Here is a 22,873-nt window from a genome sequence, read left to right on the forward strand (position 1 = left end):
ATCATAATGTGCTGGGTGTGACGTTTAACAGTCAACACATCACGCTGATACAAACGTTATATAATTTTCAACCTTGACTGCAGGGAAACAGCAAGTGTGACCTTCAGTACGTGTATGTATGTGTATGTAGAGTACCACTCCATATTTGTATAGAAGTCTGAGTCTGATGCATGGCATTCAGATAACACTCAGATCTTTTTGTGAGAGAAAAACTCTGTGATTGAGTGCAAGGACTTATCACTAAATAAAAATCAAAAAAAAATTTCATGTGATCTTTATCATACACTTAATGACGAATGCATGTCAAAATTGCAAACACAGTTTGGTTTCTCTTAAAAATGAAGAACAAATATCGCTGTTGTTATATTTTATAATTTGTTCAATTTCACAAAAATCCTCTTGCAAAAAAAAATACCTAAGTCAGTTATTTCATCTATACTGAGATTTAATGAATATAATCTTCAAAATACAAAACTTAATGATATATACAAGTACACTATAACACCATAAAGAATCTTTAGTTTGATGTCATATTATATGAAATTTTGATCACAGTAGCGTATTGTTCCAGATCTGTATAACCAGCACTGTAATCCAAATTCATATTAACAGTACCCCTCCCCCCACCCCACCCCCTTCTCTCCCAACCCCCGTATCTGGAGGATTCATTTGTATACACCGTGAGCCTCGCTCTCAGAACTGGAACTGTAGCACCCCACAGTCGGTGATCTTGATGTCCTTGGTCGGCCGCTCGTTCATCGTGTCCTGTTCCTCCATCTTTTTCAGAGTCTGTGTTCCCTCAATCACTTGTCTACAGAAACAACAATATAAAATAAAACCAACAACAAAGTGGGTAAATTGTAAACATTCATGGCCTTATGCATCAAGTAAAAGTCAATCACAATTAAACATTGGTATACAGTAAAAACTCTTGCAATATGTTTACAACATTAAGTCATGCAAGATGCAGGGTTCAAACATTTCCGATAAATATCAAACTTTCTTGTTTGCATGCAAATGTAAGCCTGATTTCTGATTTGTATTCTTCTGGGTCATTCAAACCAGAAACACTATGCCACAATAGATTTAGTCTAGAGAATGATCATTGAAATGTATGAAACATTCTCTAAAGGACATCAAACAACGAATGATGAATCAGAAATGAGAGTTACTCTGGAATGCCATGTATTTTGTGTTCATACACTTGGGGGTAATTGTTATGTGTGAAATATTCTCTACAGGACTGAAAACAACAAATATCAATAAATCAAGAGACAGGAATTACCCGAACGCCACATATTTGGTGTCCATCCACTTGGTGGGTTGTAGTGTGATGTAGAATTGGGAGCCGTTCGTGTGGCGTCCTTTGTTAGCAAATCCCACCATTCCCCGCCGCAAATGAGGCACCGCAAAGTTCTCATCTGGGAAAATAAAAAAAAACCACAATATTAATAATTTGGCAACATTTGAACATTTTATGTACAGTATACTGTAAAAGTTTACATTTATGCATGGAGAAAATTTACAGTACCGGGTACCTAGATACATCGAAAGCTTAAAACCAATTAAATTTTATTTAATCCAAATCAAATCAATTAAACCATGTATCTACTTGACCATCAACAGGAACATGCAAAAAAAACTTTAAACTGAACAATTTTGTTAAAATATTTATAGGAAAATACTTCAAAAAACAACAAACAACATACTTTGATGTAAAATATATCAAGTTAAGTATCACAAAGTGTTTACATATAAAATGAAATAGTTTTCCAATATAACAATGATCATTCAATATTCAACAAGTTTGATAATTATTGAGCTGAATATCACAATTGACCGACTCAAAAAATTGTGCTACAGCTAATATGAAATGAGGATGTTTTTTGATAAACCACTTTATTATATACCCATCAATTTTCCCTTCTTGATTGATACTGTCAATTTTACAGAGAGTGATCTGATTTTCCAGATCACCACACCACTCCCTGAAACTCATGATGTACTAGTACGCAATAAATAACGTCTGTATTTAAGCAGGTTTAAAAAGAATTTTAAAAAAACCATCATACAGTTGATTTTAAAAAGATGGTTTTGTTATCAAAACTTTTAAATACACAAGGGCCAGCCAGTATATAATAAAATTATAACAGTAACTTGATCCAAAGAGCTGGATCACGTCTCGTTGCCGGGCGGGGATCATCAGAATATCAAACTTGGCGCTTCGTGTTTGATCTGATAATCCACACCTGGCAACTCAACTTGATCGGACCCTTTGAATGAAGTTACTGTTATAATAATATACGTATATGGATTAAATTTCATTTCTAAAATTTGTTGAACATTAATTTCTAAACGATACCTTCTTGAATTGCATATTGAAAATCTATAGTAGGGATAGCTATACACACAGCTTTATAGCTATTGTTGATATCCTGAATTCGTTTGATTAGCGTATAGATTCTGTTCAAGTTAATGTTTGCTTTAGCTCACACTGTGACACAGGGACACAGAATTTTTTTCCAGGAGTGAAGGTGGTCCGAGGGATAATTTTTAGCCCAGAAGGATGTGGGGGTGGGTTCTAAGACCAAGACCAAGCTTTGGCTATATGTGAATTTAATACGGTGCTTCATTAATATTTGTGGGCATCAAATTTCTTATATTTAGAAGCAGTAAATTCACATGGGATGATGTCAGAGATACATGTCAGATGTTTATTGTATATATAGCTGTCACCCAATGTCAGAAGCTGGTATGATTCTTTGATTAGCAAGGGCATTAATTAGAAGTAAAAGGTCATATTATGATACATGTATCTGTAGTATTACCAGGCCAGGGTATAACTCTATTTCAGTGACCCATAACACACCACTTCCTGTCCTCTCTCTCTCTCTCTCTCTCTCTCTCTCTCTCTCTCTCTCTCTCAAAAACGTAAACTACAATTTTTTTAACTCATGAATATATCACAAGGAAGTTACTTTTAAAGTTCTATAATTAATGTTCATCAAGGACCCACTTAGAGAAAATAATTGGGTTTTTCCATTGATTGAAACTGCACTTAAGATTCATTGATTTTCCAGTTTTCACTGAAATACCATTGATTGCATTTTTTATACCTATCAGTTAAATATGGCATTGTTTCCTGTAAGGGGTACATACAACAGGAAGTGAGTCTTACCTTCAAACACATAGCCATAAATATAAGGGGTACATACAACAGGAAGTGATCGAGTCTTACCTTCAAACACATAGCCATAAATAGACTCCCCTCCATTTCCTCTTCCATGATAAATGTCTACAATGGAGAATCAAACAGATATCACTAACTCAGTAATGATAAACTTACCACCCCACTAAATCCAGCCCTCATCAGTAACTCAGTAATGATAGACTTACAACCCCACTAAATCCAGCCCTCATCACTAACTCAGTAGTGATAAAATTACAACCCCACTAAATCCAGTCCTCATCACTAACTCAGTAATGATAAACTTACAACCCCACTAAATCCAGTCCTCATCACTAACTCAGTAATGATAAACTTACAACCCCACTAAATCCAGCCCTCATCACTAACTCAGTAATGATAAAATTACAACCCCACTAAATCCAGCCCTCACCAGTAACTCAGTAATGATAAACTTACCACCCCACTAAATCCAGCCCTCATCAGTAACTCAGTAATGATAAACTTACCACCCCACTAAATCCAGCCCTCATCACTAACTCAGTAATGATAAACTTACAACCCCACTAAATCCAGCCCTCATCACTAACTCAGTATTGATAAACTTACAACCCCACTAAATCCAGCCCTGATCATCAGTAACTCAGTAATGATAAACTTACAACCCCACTAAATCCAGCCCTCATCACTAACTCAGTAATAATAAACTTACAACTCCACTAAATCCAGCCCTCATCACTAACTCAGTAATGATAAACTTACAACCCCACTAAATCCAGCCCTCATCACTAACTCAGTAATGATAAACTTACCACCCCACTAAATCCAGCCCTCATCAGTAACTCAGTATTGATAAACTTACCACCCCACTAAATCCAGCCCTCATCACTAACTCAGTAATGATAAACTTACAACCCCACTAAATCCAGCCCTCATCACTAACTCAGTATTGATAAACTTACAACCCCACTAAATCCAGCCCTGATCATCAGTAACTCAGTAATGATAAACTTACAACCCCACTAAATCCACCCCTCATCACTAACTCAGTAATGATAAACTTACAACCCCACTAAATCCAGCCCTCATCACTAACTCAGTAATGATAAACTTACAACCCCACTAAATCCAGCCCTCATCACTAACTCAGTAATGATAAAATTACAACCCCACTAAATCCAGCCCTCATCACTAACTCAGTAATGATAAAATTACAACCCCACTAAATCCAGCCCTCATCACTAACTCAGTAATGATAAACTTACAACCCCACTAAATCCACCCCTCATCACTAACTCAGTAATGATAAACTTACCATCCCACTAAATCCACCCCTCATCACTAACTCAGTAATGATAAACTTACAACCCCACTAAATCCAGCCCTCACCAGTAACTCAGTAATGATAAACTTACAACCCCACTAAATCCAGCCCTCATCACTAACTCAGTAATGATAAACTTACCACCCCACTAAATCCAGCCCTCATCACTAACTCAGTATTGATAAACTTACAACCCCACTAAATCCAGCCCTCATCACTAACTCAGTAATGATAAACTTACCACCCCACTAAATCCACCCCTCATCACTAACTCAGTAATGATAAAATTACAACCCCACTAAATCCAGTCCTCATCACTAACTCAGTAATGATAAACTTACAACCCCACTAAATCCAGCCCTCATCACTAACTCAGTAATGATAAACTTACCACCCCACTAAATCCAGCCCTCATCACTAACTCAGTAATGATAAACTTACAACCCCACTAAATCCAGTCCTCATCACTAACTCAGTAATGATAAACTTACCACCCCACTAAATCCAGCCCTCATCACTAACTCAGTAATGATAAACTTACCACCCCACTAAATCCACCCCTCATCACTAACTCAGTAATGATAAACTTACAACCCCACTAAATCCAGTCCTCATCACTAACTCAGTAATGATAAACTTACAACCCCACTAAATCCAGCCCTCATCAGTAACTCAGTAATGATAGACTTACCACCCCACTAAATCCAGCCCTCATCAGTAACTCAGTAATGATAAACTTACCACCCCACTAAATCCAGCCCTCATCACTAACTCAGTAATGATAAACTTACCACCCCACTAAATCCACCCCTCATCACTAACTCAGTAATGATAAACTTACAACCCCACTAAATCCAGCCCTCATCACTAACTCAGTAATGATAAACTTACCACCCCACTAAATCCAGCCCTCATCACTAACTCAGTAATGATAAACTTACCACCCCACTAAATCCAGCCCTCATCAGTAACTCAGTAATGATAAACTTACCACCCCACTAAATCCACTCCTCATCACTAACTCAGTAATGATAAACTTACCACCCCACTAAATCCAGTCCTCATCACTAACTCAGTAATGATAAACTTACCACCCCACTAAATCCAGCCCTCATCACTAACTCAGTAATGATAAACTTACAACCCCACTAAATCCAGCCCTCATCACTAACTCAGTAATGATAAACTTACAACCCCACTAAATCCAGCCCTCATCAGTAACTCAGTAATGATAAACTTACAACCCCACTAAATCCAGCCCTCACCAGTAACTCAGTAATGATAAACTTACAACCCCACTAAATCCAGCCCTCATCACTAACTCAGTAATGATAAACTTACAACCCCACTAAATCCAGTCCTCATCACTAACTCAGTAATGATAAACTTACAACCCCACTAAATCCAGCCCTCATCAGTAACTCAGTAATGATAAACTTACAACCCCACTAAATCCAGCCCTCATCACTAACTCAGTAATGATAAACTTACAACCCCACTAAATCCACCCCTCATCACTAACTCAGTAGTGATAAAATTACAACCCCACTAAATCTAGTCCTCATCACTAACTCAGTAATGATAAACTTACAACCCCACTAAATCCACCCCTCATCACTAACTCAGTAGTGATAAAATTACAACCCCACTAAATCCAGTCCTCATCACTAACTCAGTAATGATAAACTTACAACCCCACTAAATCCAGCCCTCATCAGTAACTCAGTAATGATAAACTTACAACCCCACTAAATCCAGCCCTCATCACTAACTCAGTAATGATAAACTTACAACCCCACTAAATCCAGCCCTCACCAGTAACTCAGTAATGATAAACTTACAACCCCACTAAATCCAGCCCTCACCAGTAACTCAGTAATGATAAACTTACAACTCCACTAAATCCAGCCCTCATCAGTAACTCAGTAATAATAAACTTACAACTCCACTAAATCCAGCCCTCATCAGTAACTCAGTAATGATAAACTTACCACTCCACTAAATCCAGCCCTCATCACTAACTCAGTAATGATAAACTTACCACTCCACTAAATCCAGCCCTCATCACTAACTCAGTAATGATCATAAACTTACCACCCCACTAAATCCAGCCCTCATCACTAACTCAGTAATGATCATAAACTTACAACCCCACTAAATCCAGCCCTCATCACTAACTCAGTAATAATAAACTTACAACTCCACTAAATCCAGCCCTCATCAGTAACTCAGTAATGATAGACTTACCACCCCACTAAATCCAGCCCTCATCAGTAACTCAGTAATGATAAACTTACCACCCCACTAAATCCAGCCCTCATCACTAACTCAGTAATGATAAACTTACCACCCCACTAAATCCACCCCTCATCACTAACTCAGTAATGATAAACTTACAACCCCACTAAATCCAGCCCTCATCACTAACTCAGTAATGATAAACTTACCACCCCACTAAATCCAGCCCTCATCACTAACTCAGTAATGATAAACTTACCACCCCACTAAATCCAGCCCTCATCAGTAACTCAGTAATGATAAACTTACCACCCCACTAAATCCACTCCTCATCACTAACTCAGTAATGATAAACTTACCACCCCACTAAATCCAGTCCTCATCACTAACTCAGTAATGATAAACTTACCACCCCACTAAATCCAGCCCTCATCACTAACTCAGTAATGATAAACTTACAACCCCACTAAATCCAGCCCTCATCACTAACTCAGTAATGATAAACTTACAACCCCACTAAATCCAGCCCTCATCAGTAACTCAGTAATGATAAACTTACAACCCCACTAAATCCAGCCCTCACCAGTAACTCAGTAATGATAAACTTACAACCCCACTAAATCCAGCCCTCATCACTAACTCAGTAATGATAAACTTACAACCCCACTAAATCCAGTCCTCATCACTAACTCAGTAATGATAAACTTACAACCCCACTAAATCCAGCCCTCATCAGTAACTCAGTAATGATAAACTTACAACCCCACTAAATCCAGCCCTCATCACTAACTCAGTAATGATAAACTTACAACCCCACTAAATCCACCCCTCATCACTAACTCAGTAGTGATAAAATTACAACCCCACTAAATCTAGTCCTCATCACTAACTCAGTAATGATAAACTTACAACCCCACTAAATCCACCCCTCATCACTAACTCAGTAGTGATAAAATTACAACCCCACTAAATCCAGTCCTCATCACTAACTCAGTAATGATAAACTTACAACCCCACTAAATCCAGCCCTCATCAGTAACTCAGTAATGATAAACTTACAACCCCACTAAATCCAGCCCTCATCACTAACTCAGTAATGATAAACTTACAACCCCACTAAATCCAGCCCTCACCAGTAACTCAGTAATGATAAACTTACAACCCCACTAAATCCAGCCCTCACCAGTAACTCAGTAATGATAAACTTACAACTCCACTAAATCCAGCCCTCATCAGTAACTCAGTAATAATAAACTTACAACTCCACTAAATCCAGCCCTCATCAGTAACTCAGTAATGATAAACTTACCACTCCACTAAATCCAGCCCTCATCACTAACTCAGTAATGATAAACTTACCACTCCACTAAATCCAGCCCTCATCACTAACTCAGTAATGATCATAAACTTACCACCCCACTAAATCCAGCCCTCATCACTAACTCAGTAATGATCATAAACTTACAACCCCACTAAATCCAGCCCTCATCACTAACTCAGTAATAATAAACTTACAACTCCACTAAATCCAGCCCTCATCAGTAACTCAGTAATGATAAACTTACCACCCCACTAAATCCAGCCCTCACCAGTAACTCAGTAATGATAAACTTACAACCCCACTAAATCCAGCCCTCATCACTAACTCAGTAATGATAAACTTACCACCCCACTAAATCCAGCCCTCATCACTAACTCAGTAATGATAAACTTACCACCCCACTAAATCCAGCCCTCATCACTAACTCAGTAATGATCATAAACTTACAACCCCACTAAATCCAGCCCTCATCACTAACTCAGTAATAATAAACTTACAACTCCACTAAATCCAGCCCTCATCAGTAACTCAGTAATGATAAACTTACAACTCCACTAAATCCAGCCCTCACCAGTAACTCAGTAATGATAAACTTACAACCCCACTAAATCCAGCCCTCATCACTAACTCAGTAATGATAAACTTACCACCCCACTAAATCCAGCCCTCATCACTAACTCAGTAATGATAAACTTACCACCCCACTAAATCCAGCCCTCATCACTAACTCAGTAATGATAAACTTACAACTCCACTAAATCCAGCCCTCATCACTAACTCAGTAATGATAAACTTACCACCCCACTAAATCCAGCCCTCATCAGTAACTCAGTAATGATAAACTTACCACCCCACTAAATCCAGCCCTCATCAGTAACTCAGTAATGATAAACTTACAACCCCACTAAATCCAGCCCTCATCACTAACTCAGTAATGATAAACTTACCACCCCACTAAATCCAGCCCTCATCAGTAACTCAGTAATGATAAAATTACAACCCCACTAAATCCAGCCCTCATCACTAACTCAGTAATGATAAACTTACCACCCCACTAAATCCAGCCCTCATCACTAACTCAGTAATGATAAACTTACCACCCCACTAAATCCAGCCCTCATCAGTAACTCAGTAATGATAAACTTACAACCCCACTAAATCCAGCCCTCATCACTAACTCAGTAATGATAAACTTACCACCCCACTAAATCCAGCCCTCATCACTAACTCAGTAATGATAAACTTACCACCCCACTAAATCCAGCCCTCATCACTAACTCAGTAATGATAAACTTACAACCCCACTAAATCCAGCCCTCACCAGTAACTCAGTAATGATAAACTTACCACCCCACTAAATCCAGCCCTCATCAGTAACTCAGTAATGATAAACTTACCACCCCACTAAATCCAGCCCTCATCACTAACTCAGTAATGATAAACTTACCACCCCACTAAATCCAGCCCTCATCACTAACTCAGTAATGATAAACTTACCACCCCACTAAATCCACCCCTCATCACTAACTCAGTAATGATAAACTTACCACCCCACTAAATCCAGCCCTCATCACTAACTCAGTAATGATAAACTTACCACCCCACTAAATCCAGCCCTCATCACTAACTCAGTAATGATAAACTTACAACCCCACTAAATCCAGCCCTCATCACTAACTCAGTAATGATAAACTTACAACTCCACTAAATCCAGCCCTCACCAGTAACTCAATAAGTAATGATACACATCCCTTATATATACACCCTTCATCGTTTAATTCAGTAAGTTTCATAGTCATGTAGTGATGCAGGTACGGGATGATACCTGGCTAGTAAATTTCATACCTGGCGAGGCAAAGCTGAGTCAGGTATGGAATTTACTAACCAGGTATCATCCCATACCCGGTCACTACATGACTATGTAATGATTATATCTTACTGACTGCCTTTGTGTTAATGACATAAAGATAAATTAATACTGTAGATTCCTTATTTTAAGCGAGTACTTAATTAATTCCGCAATTCAATGGTTTTCCATCAAATGGCAAGAACATAAAATTGCAAATGCCAAAATTTTATCATAGTTTCATGTAGTTTACAGATGTCCGAAAATTATTCGCAAACGGACTTTACAATTTTACGTGGATATTAATTCCTTGCGTAGAATTAGGAATTTACAGTAAACATTAAAATCAAGCATTTTGAAACAAAGTTACAAGTTTCAATTAATTTGGATACAAACCTGACGTCATAATACTCTTTAGAATTACGTCATAATGCTCAAAGGGAGTTATTTTTCATACTGAATGTGTAATGGAATATACATGGTCTCCACGTATCTGCTGTTAACCAATGATTTCCTTACAAATTATCAGAAGGTACGATAAAGTCAGATACACATTCCCTATGTACACCCTTCATCGGTTAACTCAATAAGTAATATATTTACATTCAGTGTATATATATTTCTCCTTATCTTTGCATTGGAAATCTGCGACGTTCAATTTTCCATGAGTACACTTTGATAATTCATGCGCCATGTGCAAAAATATAAACGTCTTCATGTGTTTTGAGTATATTAAATTTTGTAAGATTAAATGAAACTTTCAATCTTACATAACCAATTTGATATGTACTTTTGAAAAACAATCATTAATATATATCTAATCCTTAATAAAAAAGATTTTTATCCACAAAGTTTCTGGCACTATATTTTTGGTCGTGTAAGCTAACTAAATAACATGTTAATATGGCTGTTCCATGTATGTTTCATTTCTATGACTAAGAGCGCAAATAATAGCTTTATAGCGGCGATACACAATATTTCATACAAATAGATATCAGTATGAAAATATAAATATAAGCATTGAATGCTTATTTTTGGATGTCGTCAGTCCTATGACGCACCAATACGGCGCAGACAAATTATCACACTGCGCTAACGCGCGGGTATTCAATTTGTCTGCACCGCTTGGTGTGTCATAGGACCGACGACATCCAAAAGTAAGCATTAAATGCTTAAATGATAAACTTACCACACGCTGTATCTACATTTCATTGGTAACTGACAATATTAAATATGTAATGATTAACCTACCACCCCCTTGGATCCACCCGTTTCGGACCACCCTGTGAAACAGTGTGTTTAGGTAATGTAGTGTGTAGTCCGACTCCGACTTTCCTTTCTCTCCGGTACACAGGGCCTTGAAGTTCTCACAGGACCGTGGGACGATGTCAGAGAATAACTACAACACAAAGAAAGATCCAACTAATAGCATAGAAACCCCAGGGAGACAAGGCTTAAGACATCTCCATGTAAACATAGCAGAGTTATCTCCTCTTGAACTGAAAACAATTTATCCATTATGAGATTTGTACATGTAGCAGCAAAGAAAAGAAAAATGCTGCCTGTGGCTCGCATAAATGTGTATGAGCTGCATGTCAGAAGCTCCTGGTGTAAAAAAAAAAATGGATGGGGGACCTGGTTGCATGTCCATCCAAATTTTTTCCGACCAGCAGCTAGAATATCTTGTAAATTCCTTATTTTACATTTATTTAGTACATATTTTTTGCGATTAGACTGTTTTGTATCAACTTGGGAGAATATAAAATTGGCAGCACCAATTTTTTGTTGTAATTTCATATAGCTCAAAACTGTCTAAAAAATAAAAGCAAGAATTTAAAATCTGTGATGGTTTATATATAATTGCGTCTTGCAATTTTACGCAGATATTAATTCCTCACGTTTAATATGGAATCTACAGAATATGGATTTGGTATGAGCTAGTATAGTCATTTGTTTGACATGTTATAGGAAATTAACAATAATGCTGACTGGGTTTACCTCAATAACAAGCCTCCCTGCCGCCTCCCCTCCTATAGACACATCTAGGTAAACATAATCATGCTGAAAATGCAATCAACAATAATCTGATTAAAATGGTGACTGCATGAAGAATGAAAATTGATAAATTATCATGATATTCAAGAACTAGTAGCTGTTCAAACTCTCGATCAATAAAATTTCTTGACCCCTGTTTTGATATACACATGTATTTGTATATACTTGTTATATTGTTAATACATTAACAAGTTGAGGTTAATTATTAGGATTGAATATTTTATCATTTGATATTCAGCTATGGACACATCATATAAAATTAAAATCCAGTTGTGAGATGGCTCACGTTTTTGGAGCTGAGATGTGAGATATAAGCTTCCTCCCTCAGCGTCTCGTAGAGAGGTAGGGGACGGAACTCCTCAAAGTTAAAGTTGTCCTCGGCCCAGATCACGAAATCATCGGGTCCCCCAATGAGCTGACCATTACTGAAGCAGATAGCCTTCTCCTCAAAGGTCCACGTCTCTCCCCTCAACTCCTGAAAATCAATTGGTGATTGAAGCTTAAGAGAGCTTGATTTGCAGTGGTAATTTTTAGTCTGTATTGATTTCCTTAAGAAGAGCTGTCAGTATAAAGATATAGGAAACTCTTCAAATATTACAGCTGAATTATACTGTAGATTCCTTATTTTACATGAGGATGTAAATTTTGCAATTCAACTGTTTTGAATCAAATTGCAAGAATTTTTATCACAGTTTCAGTAAGTTTGCAAAGATCTATCCGAAAAATAAACAGGATAAAAGCTAGAATTTAAAATCTTGGAGATGTGCTTTTAATTTTGTGATTTTATGTGGATATTAATTCCTTGTTTTTAATTTGGAATCTACAGTATGAAATTCACATAATTCATAGCTAATTGAAAAACCCTATCCAAAAATTTACGGTAAATCTGATGGCTGGTTTGTTGACCACCTAGCCTATATCTATTGTTATATTATGCTATTTTATGTTCTGTATGTTAAGCATGAAGTCATCATTATAGGAGAAACCTCAAACCATGCGGTTATTGAAAAGGTTTGAATTTAATTGAGAAATCACTTTGACATTATTAAGACACTGAGTGAGCAAAGCTAATACAATGCATATGTACTGTATACTTACTTTGCGTTTGGCTTCAATAAAAAGATCCCATTCAAATTCTAACATTCCCTGTATAACTGCATCTTTGAATACGTCTGGAATCTTTTTTGTAAGATCCTGAAAGGAAAATAACACGGGTAAAATCACTATACATGTACATGTAACTTGGAAAAAGATAATCAACAGCATCTGAGAAAATTCGAAACACAAACAGGACATGAAACCAAAGACCCAGTGTCGTTTCTCTGAATACAGCATACAAAAAGATTACTTAAATGATAAAAGTATTACCTCTGCACAAAACCTAGCTCTTTGGAAGTTGACATCATTTAGCAATCCATAAATCTCCAGCTTTTGCACCTCTTTTCCCGACATGATGGTTTGTGTTTGCCTTGGAAACCTTGTTTACATCCGGTTGTTAAAAACTCACAACATCGAACCCGATGTTATTAACACCACCTATTAGTGTACATTGGTAAACTTTTTATTGAAAATTAAACGTATAAGCAAATATTTCCCCAGTTCTACAAGAAAACTTCGAAAAATTGCAACTGCAGTTTTGTTTATAATTTTTTTTTATCTCTGAACAATCATTTATTTCATATTTGACAACCGTGTCCTCGGATTTTTCTACATAAAATAGCCTATATGGCGTATCTGTGAAAAAACAATAATTTTGATTGTACATAAATGTTATGTGCATATCAAACCTTTTTGTTTACTCAGTGTAGACTCCGATGTACACAATCACCCCCCCCCCCCCCCCCCCCCACGAAAAATCTCTGCACAAGCAAGGTAAGACCACCAAAATACACACGCGCGCGCATTTATTTCAAAGTCATGTATTTGACTTGCATGCAATGTGTATTTCTTACCCTAACAATATTTTTGATTCATAGTAATCTACTTGTATCATGTCGCCCCAAAGTCATTAGTGAGAAAAAAATAGAACCATGTAACATTTAACGGGAAGCTGTAAAAAGGATTTGTATTTTTTTCATAAATTTGATTTACACGATACCGTTGTGGTGCGATAAAATTCAAAAATGACAAAACATGGAATTTGCAGGAAAATCATGAATATTTACAAAAGTAATGAAAATAAATGAGATATTTCTATAGTAATCTTAATAATGATCGGGGGGGGGGGGGTCTGAGGGATAATTGTGTTTGCCCGGGATGGGGGTCCGAGACTTATTTGTGAATTTACTAGTTTTTAGTTTCCAGGGAGGGATCGAGGAAGGGGGGTCCGAACCCACCCCTTCTCCAGATCCGCACATGTCTGAGACATTTTTTGCATGCACATACCGTTATCAGTCAATGTTTTATCTGCAATGTTAACCTGCACAATCCGTACGTAATTTAATAATATCGGTACACCTATTAATTTTAACCAATTCATTACACATTTAATTTAGAGATTTAAATCTGATAATATCGAAATCATCTCGAGAAGCATTGTCTTAATATTGATTCTTCTTCATAAAACATGACAGGTTGCCTGAGTATAAGATGCATGAGTATATATTTACCCACCTTTGGTCCTATATTCATGAATGAAAATGCAGGTGAGATCGACAGGTGTGAATTTAATTTATTACTGATAATAGCCCTCTTAAATTTTTATCAAGGAGACGGAAACTAAAAATAGTTAGCAATTTATCAAAACCTGAAAACGACAAAGATCAAAGCGAAAGGGGGACAGCAATTTAAGTGGGTGACATCTAAATGTGCAAAATAGCGTCACTATGATGAAAGGGTTTACAACTTTTAATGGAGGAGATTCTGTTTGTGTTTCATGTTGAACTCGGCGCAACGTGTTGACTACTGCTATAGATTCTAGATTTATAATTCTTAGATTTTTATACACTCTTAAATTTCAAAAAAACCCTCCTTCATTTCCTCAATAAGCGAGTGAAAACATAGGCAATGGGTGACGCGGGCTTGACGATTGGGTGAAATGTTGTAAAGTTTGATCTCAGACACCTGTTTTAAGGTTATCTGTGCAGAATTCTGTGCCCATCACAAAGAAATTTTTACAGTTTTACGGATATTTATAACAGAAAACTTCAATCCCTCCAGGCTGATAACAAGAAGACAAAAAATACCTTATTTAAGTTTTTGCAATTTACAAATCAATCGAATACGATATTCAATATGGAAATAATAATTTCCACAAGATTGTTACAACAATTCCATTTTTATGTTTATTAATATATACCAGATTCTTTACATGAATCGATGTATATACATGTATATAACCAATACAATATATACTTTAATCTAAATGTTTCCTCAGAGACGCGCGCGAAATAAAACATTGAATTAATTGATGAATAAAAGAATGTCAACAAATCAAAGTACTATAACTCCATGTATATATACATGCCATAAATGTCGGCGTGCACTTTCTACATGTATCATAATCCATACGTTGAACCGGTCCCTCAGATTGTTCCCAATACTTGATTAGTTTCTCAAAGTGGCCCACCCAAAGTTACACAAGTTTCTCTGATAAGTAGTTGGAAGCAAGTCAAAACTGGCAAACTAGTTTGGGGGGGGTGGGGTGGGGTGCAAGACAAGGTCGGTTCACGGTGGCCCGTTCTATGTCTTGTAGATAGAACACTATTTATCTAGCTCTGTCAACTTTTACTACAAAAGATCCAGTTAAAGGTTAATATAACCGACTAATATCCGAGTCGCTGAAAGTGATATATGTTTGTCTAAGGGCAGACTTAGGATTAATAGGAACCAGTTCTAGGCCAGAGAGAGAGAGAGAGAGAGAGAGAGAGAGAGAGAGAGAGAGAGAGAGAGAGAGAGAGAGAGAGAGAGAGAGAGAGTTGAAATACTGCTGTGGTGTTCCTCGGTGAAGAGTTTATGTTTGGTGGTCAAATATATGAGACCTCTGCATAAATATACACTGTAGGTATTGTGTATATGATTTACATGTATGTAGAATACCGTTCGAGTTGTATTACAAACGAGACCAGTTAGAATTAAGTGTAGGAATTAAAAAAAGCATACATCGTACAAGTTTGATACACTAGCTGCCTTTGAATGTCATTAGTTTCGTTATTGCATGGTTTGTCTGAGAGAGTCCGATTTTGATGGATATCAGTGCTGCCCAGAACCTGATATACAGTGTATATAATAGAAGCTAGATTAATTCTCAAACTATATCTGATTTTTCTTTTCTCTCAAACAGGATTGAATTAACTGTATTTGGCATATATATATATATATATATATATATATATATATATATATATATATATATATATATATATATATATATATATATATATATATATATATAAGTAGATAAATAAAGCCTTGGTACAGCAAAAAATACTTAAATAGTTATAACTGTCTGAAGAGCCGACATGGCTGAAAGCGCTAACAGTAAACAATTTATTTAATTTGGACTGTCGCATTCTGTTTTATTTATATATATATATATATATATATATATATATATATATATATATATATATATATATATATATATATATATATATATATATATATATATATATATATATATATCTCTCTTACACAGAGAAAGAGATATGCGAGTACCGGTAGATTGTGTAGTGTTAATCATTTCATTCAGTATGATGTTTGTATATATATGAAATACCATTACACCTGTAAATCTTACATTGAAGCCCACTCTATACCACTACACTTGTAAATCTTACATTGAAGCACACTCTATACCACTACACTTGTAAATCTTACATTGAAGCCCACTCTATACCACTACACTTGTAAATCTTACATTGAAGCCCACTCTATACCACTACACTTGTAAATCTTACATTGAAGCCCACTCTATACCACTACACCTGTAAATCTTACATTGAAGCCCACTCTATACCACTACACCTGTAAATCTTATATTGAAGCCCACTCTATACCACTACACTTGTAAATCTTATATTGAAGCCCACTCTATACCACTACTCTTGTAAATCTTATATTGAAGCCCACTCTATACCACTACACTTGTAAATCTTACATTGAAGCCCACTCTATACCACTACACCTGTAAATCTTACATTGAAGCCCACTCTATACCACTACACCTGTAAATCTTACATTGAAGCCCACTCTATACCACTACACTTGTAAATCTTACATTGAAGCCCACTCTATACCACTACACTTGTAAATCTTACATTGAAGCCCACTCTATACCACTACACCTGTAAATCTTACATTGAAGCCCACTCTATACCACTACACTTGTAAATCTTACATTGAAGCCCACTCTATACCACTACACTTGTAAATCTTATATTGAAGCCCACTCTATACCACTACACTTGTAAATCTTATATTGAAGCCCACTCTATACCACTACACTTGTAAATCTTACATTGAAGCCCACTCTATACCACTACACCTGTAAATCTTACATTGAAGCCCACTCTATACCACTACACCTGTAAATCTTACATTGAAGCCCACTCTATACCACTACACCTGTAAATCTTACATTGAAGCCCACTCTATACCTGTGAGACCTGATACAACCTGTATACTTCATTGGTTCTTAATAAACATGCACTTTTAAGCAAGAATTTCAACAGCTCAAAATTAAATTGATAACATTTTAATGCCAACAAATCTTTGTGCCCTGAAAACAATATAAACATTCATTCACAAACATCTGTCATCTGATTACGGATCCGGGTTTTTTATACATCAAAAGATAGCTGTTGTATATATACAGAAATAATGATTCAGCGAAATTCATGGTGAGTCAGCAACGATAACTCATAAAACACACGAAATTGATGAAATAAGACAACAGAAACAACTCACTTACTTACACCGTCACTGAATAAATAAACACTCCCTTTGTCTAAAGAATAAAAAGATAAATGATGGTACACGTAAAACAGTACAGTAAAGTTTGTTCGTTGGTATATGACAAGTTTATCAATCAATTAAAAGTCAGAATATAAATACATGAGACAAATGAAAAAAAAAAATTTGTTTTAAAAAATGGTAACAATAGTTTTGTTTATAGACAACAACCTTATCTCTGTATTGACATGCTAGTGTAAGTAATTTTGTAAAAAAAAAAAATGAAGTGAAAACACGATTACTGTAGTATTATCATAATGCATGTACAAAACAATACAAACTATTACTTCAGCTCAAATCCAAACGATGACATCTCGGAATGATGTAGAGCTGCAATCTAATGAACAACTCAATAGGCAAGGGCGCGTAATAACTCCCATATATATACGAGTATTCCCCGTATGATGATAAGTGCAGCCTTAATTCTTTTAATTAAATAACAAACATAAATTTAAAAAAAAAACCAGTTAAACAAATTGTTACATAAAAAGAATGCATAAATATTGATATTATAATTATTATCTTGAGATTTTGAGATCTGGCCGAGACAATAAATATATACCGATTCTGATTATATTTTGAGACATTTTAAAAAAAAAGTTCTGATTTTCTTCAAATCAGTACGTATTATATAAACAAAACAACGTAAACAGAGAATTGCAATAGTATAACTGAACAATATAAAAACTAAAAGCGGTAAGGATCGAGACATTCTGCTAAACGTTCAGTGTAAATATTCTGAACTCTAACGACTTTATTTGTACACAAGAAAATAAATACATGCATAAATTTGCATTAATTCATAATTTGTGTTGACATCCTATTTATACTAAAGAGATATGTGTATATGTAAACAAGCACCATAGGTATTAAAGAAGATCAGCAATAATTATAAACATGTACAAACTTTACAGAATGCATATGTATTTTAGTTGCAGTATTTGTTCACGTATCTGAGTTGAATACAATAATTTTAGTTTATAGTTTGTCAGTTTCGTCCAATTTTAAATTATTTGATTGGCTGAATCAAACAAAGTAGACAACACGTAATTCAAACACTAACATTTTCCACAATGTTTGAATGCAAATTTCACTGTAGGTCTGTAGGATGGCCAAATTCAAAACATATCGTATCAAGGTTTCTTTTAAATAATGTACATGTATGATGCATGGAACCTCTTTGTACAAAAAGCGTACCGAACCGAACCGTGCAACTGGTGTAGTAGCACGTTTCAGGGTCTGTAGCTTGAAAACGTAAATTTCTGCTTATCATGCCCAAAAAAAACAAAAAACCAAAAACAAATAAAATGTCCTAAAAAAGCTACAAGAGGAGAGAATAATTATTTGCAGTTTGTATGTTAATGTGTTTTTTTTTTGTCAATGCGTTTGTTTGTCTGTTAGTGTGTTTTTGCTTTTTAGCGTCTTAGTTGGTGTATATGATTGTTTTTATTGTTTTGTAGCACACGCTTTTATCTCCTGACACCCCTTGCACGCTGCAAGTGCACGCAGCCCCTTGCTTTCAAGGGTCACCCAAGGTGGCGAGTATCTTCACAACCATCAAGACATTATATTGAAGTAATATCACAGACGTTTACTGTTCCAAGCCATTGCTCTTAACAAGCGGCGCAGATAAACTGTTTTTCTTTAATGTTTTTTTCTCTCTTGTCACAAACGACCTCAAAGAAGAAGAAAAACAAGTTCTGCTTTAAATATGATCATTCTGAAGCTCTCTGGTGACAGTCTCGGCATTCTAAATTGTACATGCAGTGTTTGGTGTTCATTTCAAAATGAACCACATGCCGCAGGAAGACAATAACATTATCACAAAATGGACACGATACCAGAAATAGGGATCCATTCTTATTACGTCATTAATAAATCCAAAGAATGCTTAACCCCACCAGGACACCAGCATAGGAGTCCCTTCTTATCATATCACAATTATATATAAACCTAAAGAAGAATTCAAGCCACGCGATAATTCTTTTTGTTTTCTAAATCCTGTTTAAGAATTGATTTAATATCACACGGTATTAGATAAATTCCACGCAATCATGAACAACCTACACTGTAAATTACACTACCCACGCCTCACTCACACGACCGTCTCACCCATATTGTACTCCACGCTATTACTCTCCTTGATGTGGTACAGTCGGCCCGTGTCCCTCGCCTGTTTCTGGGCGATCCTCACCAAATTCTCCTCCTCCCTCCGAACCAGTCTCTTAATCATGTCCGCCGTGGTATTAAACGTAAACATATCGGCGCGCTCTTTGATGCTAATGTTGTGGTCAATTTCTATCACACTTTTGCCCTGCAGGGCTTCTATGGGGGCGTTACTACTCGTGACCACCTTTCCTACTTCCGCCAAGGCGTTTTCCGGAGAGCCCTTAAGATTGTTGTTGGTTATGGCAGGGAATTTGTGAGGGTGTTCATGGATTTCTCTGTATGTACAGGGAACACACACGCAGGCAGAACTCACCACGCTGTAAAATGACGTCACGACGCGTCCCGTACACAGTCGGTAAAAGAAATGGTCGATGTAGCTGGGACGCAAATGTTGGACGCGCAGCTGGTTGTACTCCTGCGTCACAGAAAGCGTTCCGTGATTTTCCCCGCACAGACTGCAGGGACATGTTGTATAGGACAGGCCCACAGACTTGGCCTCTACCTTTTCGTCCTTTAGCCTCCTCAAGGAGTAGTCCACACTGCCCAGCTTCTGCACCATCTGATCGTAATTAGACATCAGTTTGATGTGCTGAGTCTCATCCTCCGCTTCCCATGCATGCCCGCCGGTCACTTCCGGTAGACTGACGGAGTCGGACTCCTTGGAACACACCGGACACTCCCAGACGGACCGACGGTTCGGAATCACGTGACTCCTTATACACTTATGACAGAGAATATGTCCGCAAGGGAAGGTATCGGGGGCATTGGTGACCTCCACCGTCCTCTCGTACTCCGCCCGCGACTCCTGGCCCCCCAGCCGCTGCCCTCCGACATTGACGTCATAGAGTCTGACAGGAGGCATGACTCCCCACCCCCGAAAATCCGCCACTCACCGCGGTAATCAGCAAAACAACTTCGTTGTCCCTATGTCATGATTTCACCTCCCTATTGGTTTAAGACTCAGACCAAGAACCACACATCCTCACCCTCAGACACATCACGGAGAGTCGGCTGTAGTGAACATCCACGACACAGAACGTTACAGTGTAGAGAACACAGACTATTGATCTACAGAGGAACAGACAGTGGTATACAGTACGGAGACCTATCCAATCGTACAGAACTTACGTAATGCTGAATTTTAATTCCGTAACACCGCATAAACAGCCGTCATATTCATAAGCTCCTACCCCTGTCCGGCTCGGGTCTTAGAGAACGGGGTCTCGGGGTTAAATCACGGGTTTATATAAACGCTGTCAACCCACGACTCCACACAACACGCTGTCACACAACGATTGCTGAATGTTTAATTTCCAGGTCTTAAACTCCGCCGAATTTCTTTTCACACAGGTAAAGTCCACGATACATGTGTCAACAATCGGGAAATGAAAACTATATACAGTATATTCACCATTGACACTTTTCAGTTCACCTGAGAGTCGATGTATTGACGGCCGAAAAATGCTGTATGAACGATCCAAAAAAAATCGCAACGATCTGAGCACATAAGTGGGAAAATGCATCGACATTAACGTAGGCCCGGGGCCAAAGGTCGCGTTAACCAAAGGATACGCATCTAATTTACAATGAACCTTTAAATTACCAGTTGATATAAATATAAAGGGGCGAGGATTACATCCAATCTCTAGAACTTCACGAACTAGTCTGGCGGGTTTATTATTTTTTATCGGTGAATTATCTCGGTGTGTCAAACGACGAAAAAATTAATTTAACAATTCAAGTAATATGTTCGTTTGACGGTATATAAAAAAAAACACTTCTTAAATAGTGGACCGCTTCATTTTTACTTATATCTACATTTTCCAGTGTCTTTGCCAGTGATAACACTACGTATTGATTTTGTACTATATAACTCATAAAGCCAAATTGAGGCGCCAACAAGGTTTGCTTATTTATATTTAATCGTACGATGGTTTAAAATTATATAAATATAAGTAATAAGGAATCATTCTTTGAATATTATGAGGTGATCATTTCGGTTTGGGCGTGATCAAATCTATCATAAAGCCCTTCGGGCTTTATTGGATTTGATCATGCCCCGACCAAAATTATCACCTCATAATACTCAAAGAATGATTCCTTATTCCTTATTTAATAGACTTTCAGGTAGCAGACTATAATAATATATGTCCAGACCGCGGTAATTGATTTTTTTTTTAGGGAAAGAATAATGCTATATCCTAAGTATAAACAACTTGACCTTGTTGAACAAACATTCTCTATTCAACTTAGTATAAATTCTAAACTATTTAAGAAAACACAATTGCGAGTGACCTGAATTTGTCCGTACAATAACGGTATGACAAATGTATCGATTTCTGGGATTATCAAATAAATCAAACCGTCAATAGATCTTGCAGCGTCAGATTCAATAAAAGTATTTTCATCCACAAAAAAAATCTATTTTCTTCCCGAACTGTAGCCTGTGCCTGTGCAACTATCGTGTTGTGAATTTTTTTTCCATAAAATAAAAGAAATACATGTAGACTCTACCCACGGGTATATAGTTTTGGACGAATACACTGTATGTCCATTGTTTTATAAGAAAATATTTTTGTAAAATAATTAGAAAAGGTCAAATTACCCCCCCCCCCCCGCCTCAAGCATAATCATGATAACACACGTAATTCATACGTTATAACATGAACTACATGTAGAAAGAAAGCAACATGCTGACTTTTTGTAGGAGTGGGGGTGGGTGGGTAGAGAGGGATAGAGGGCCTGTGCCCTATATGAGTTCATGCACCTATGATGACAATT

The 22,873-nt window shown here is 36.9% G+C and overlaps 2 protein-coding genes across 3 annotated transcripts; both read right to left on the bottom strand.

Moving 5' to 3' along the window:
- Window positions 1–354: 354 nt before the first annotated feature.
- On the bottom strand, window positions 355–13,497 carry LOC105341820 (probable inactive peptidyl-prolyl cis-trans isomerase-like 6). Of its 2 annotated transcripts, none has more exons than XM_034479479.2 (8): window positions 13,340–13,497; window positions 13,070–13,165; window positions 12,258–12,446; window positions 11,915–11,977; window positions 11,168–11,315; window positions 3,239–3,295; window positions 1,286–1,421; window positions 355–811 (listed from the first exon to the last, which is right to left on the bottom strand). In XM_034479479.2, the coding sequence occupies exons 1-8, from the start codon at window positions 13,421–13,423 to the stop codon at window positions 694–696; spliced, it is 891 nt and encodes a 296-aa protein (XP_034335370.2). In that variant the 5' UTR covers window positions 13,424–13,497; the 3' UTR covers window positions 355–693. The 2 variants fall into 2 exon arrangements, with proteins under 2 accessions (XP_034335370.2, XP_065926806.1); XM_066070734.1 differs by having other exon boundaries at window positions 3,179–3,295.
- A 4,153-nt stretch (window positions 13,498–17,650) lies between these two features.
- On the bottom strand, window positions 17,651–21,710 carry LOC105341786 (uncharacterized). The gene has a single exon (XM_066070735.1). The coding sequence runs from the start codon at window positions 20,952–20,954 to the stop codon at window positions 20,019–20,021; it is 936 nt and encodes a 311-aa protein (XP_065926807.1). The 5' UTR covers window positions 20,955–21,710; the 3' UTR covers window positions 17,651–20,018.
- Between the last annotated feature and the right edge of the window lie 1,163 nt (window positions 21,711–22,873).

Source organism: Magallana gigas, chromosome 9 (genome assembly GCF_963853765.1).
Source record: "Magallana gigas chromosome 9, xbMagGiga1.1, whole genome shotgun sequence".
Taxonomy (NCBI): Eukaryota; Metazoa; Mollusca; class Bivalvia; order Ostreida; family Ostreidae; genus Magallana; species Magallana gigas.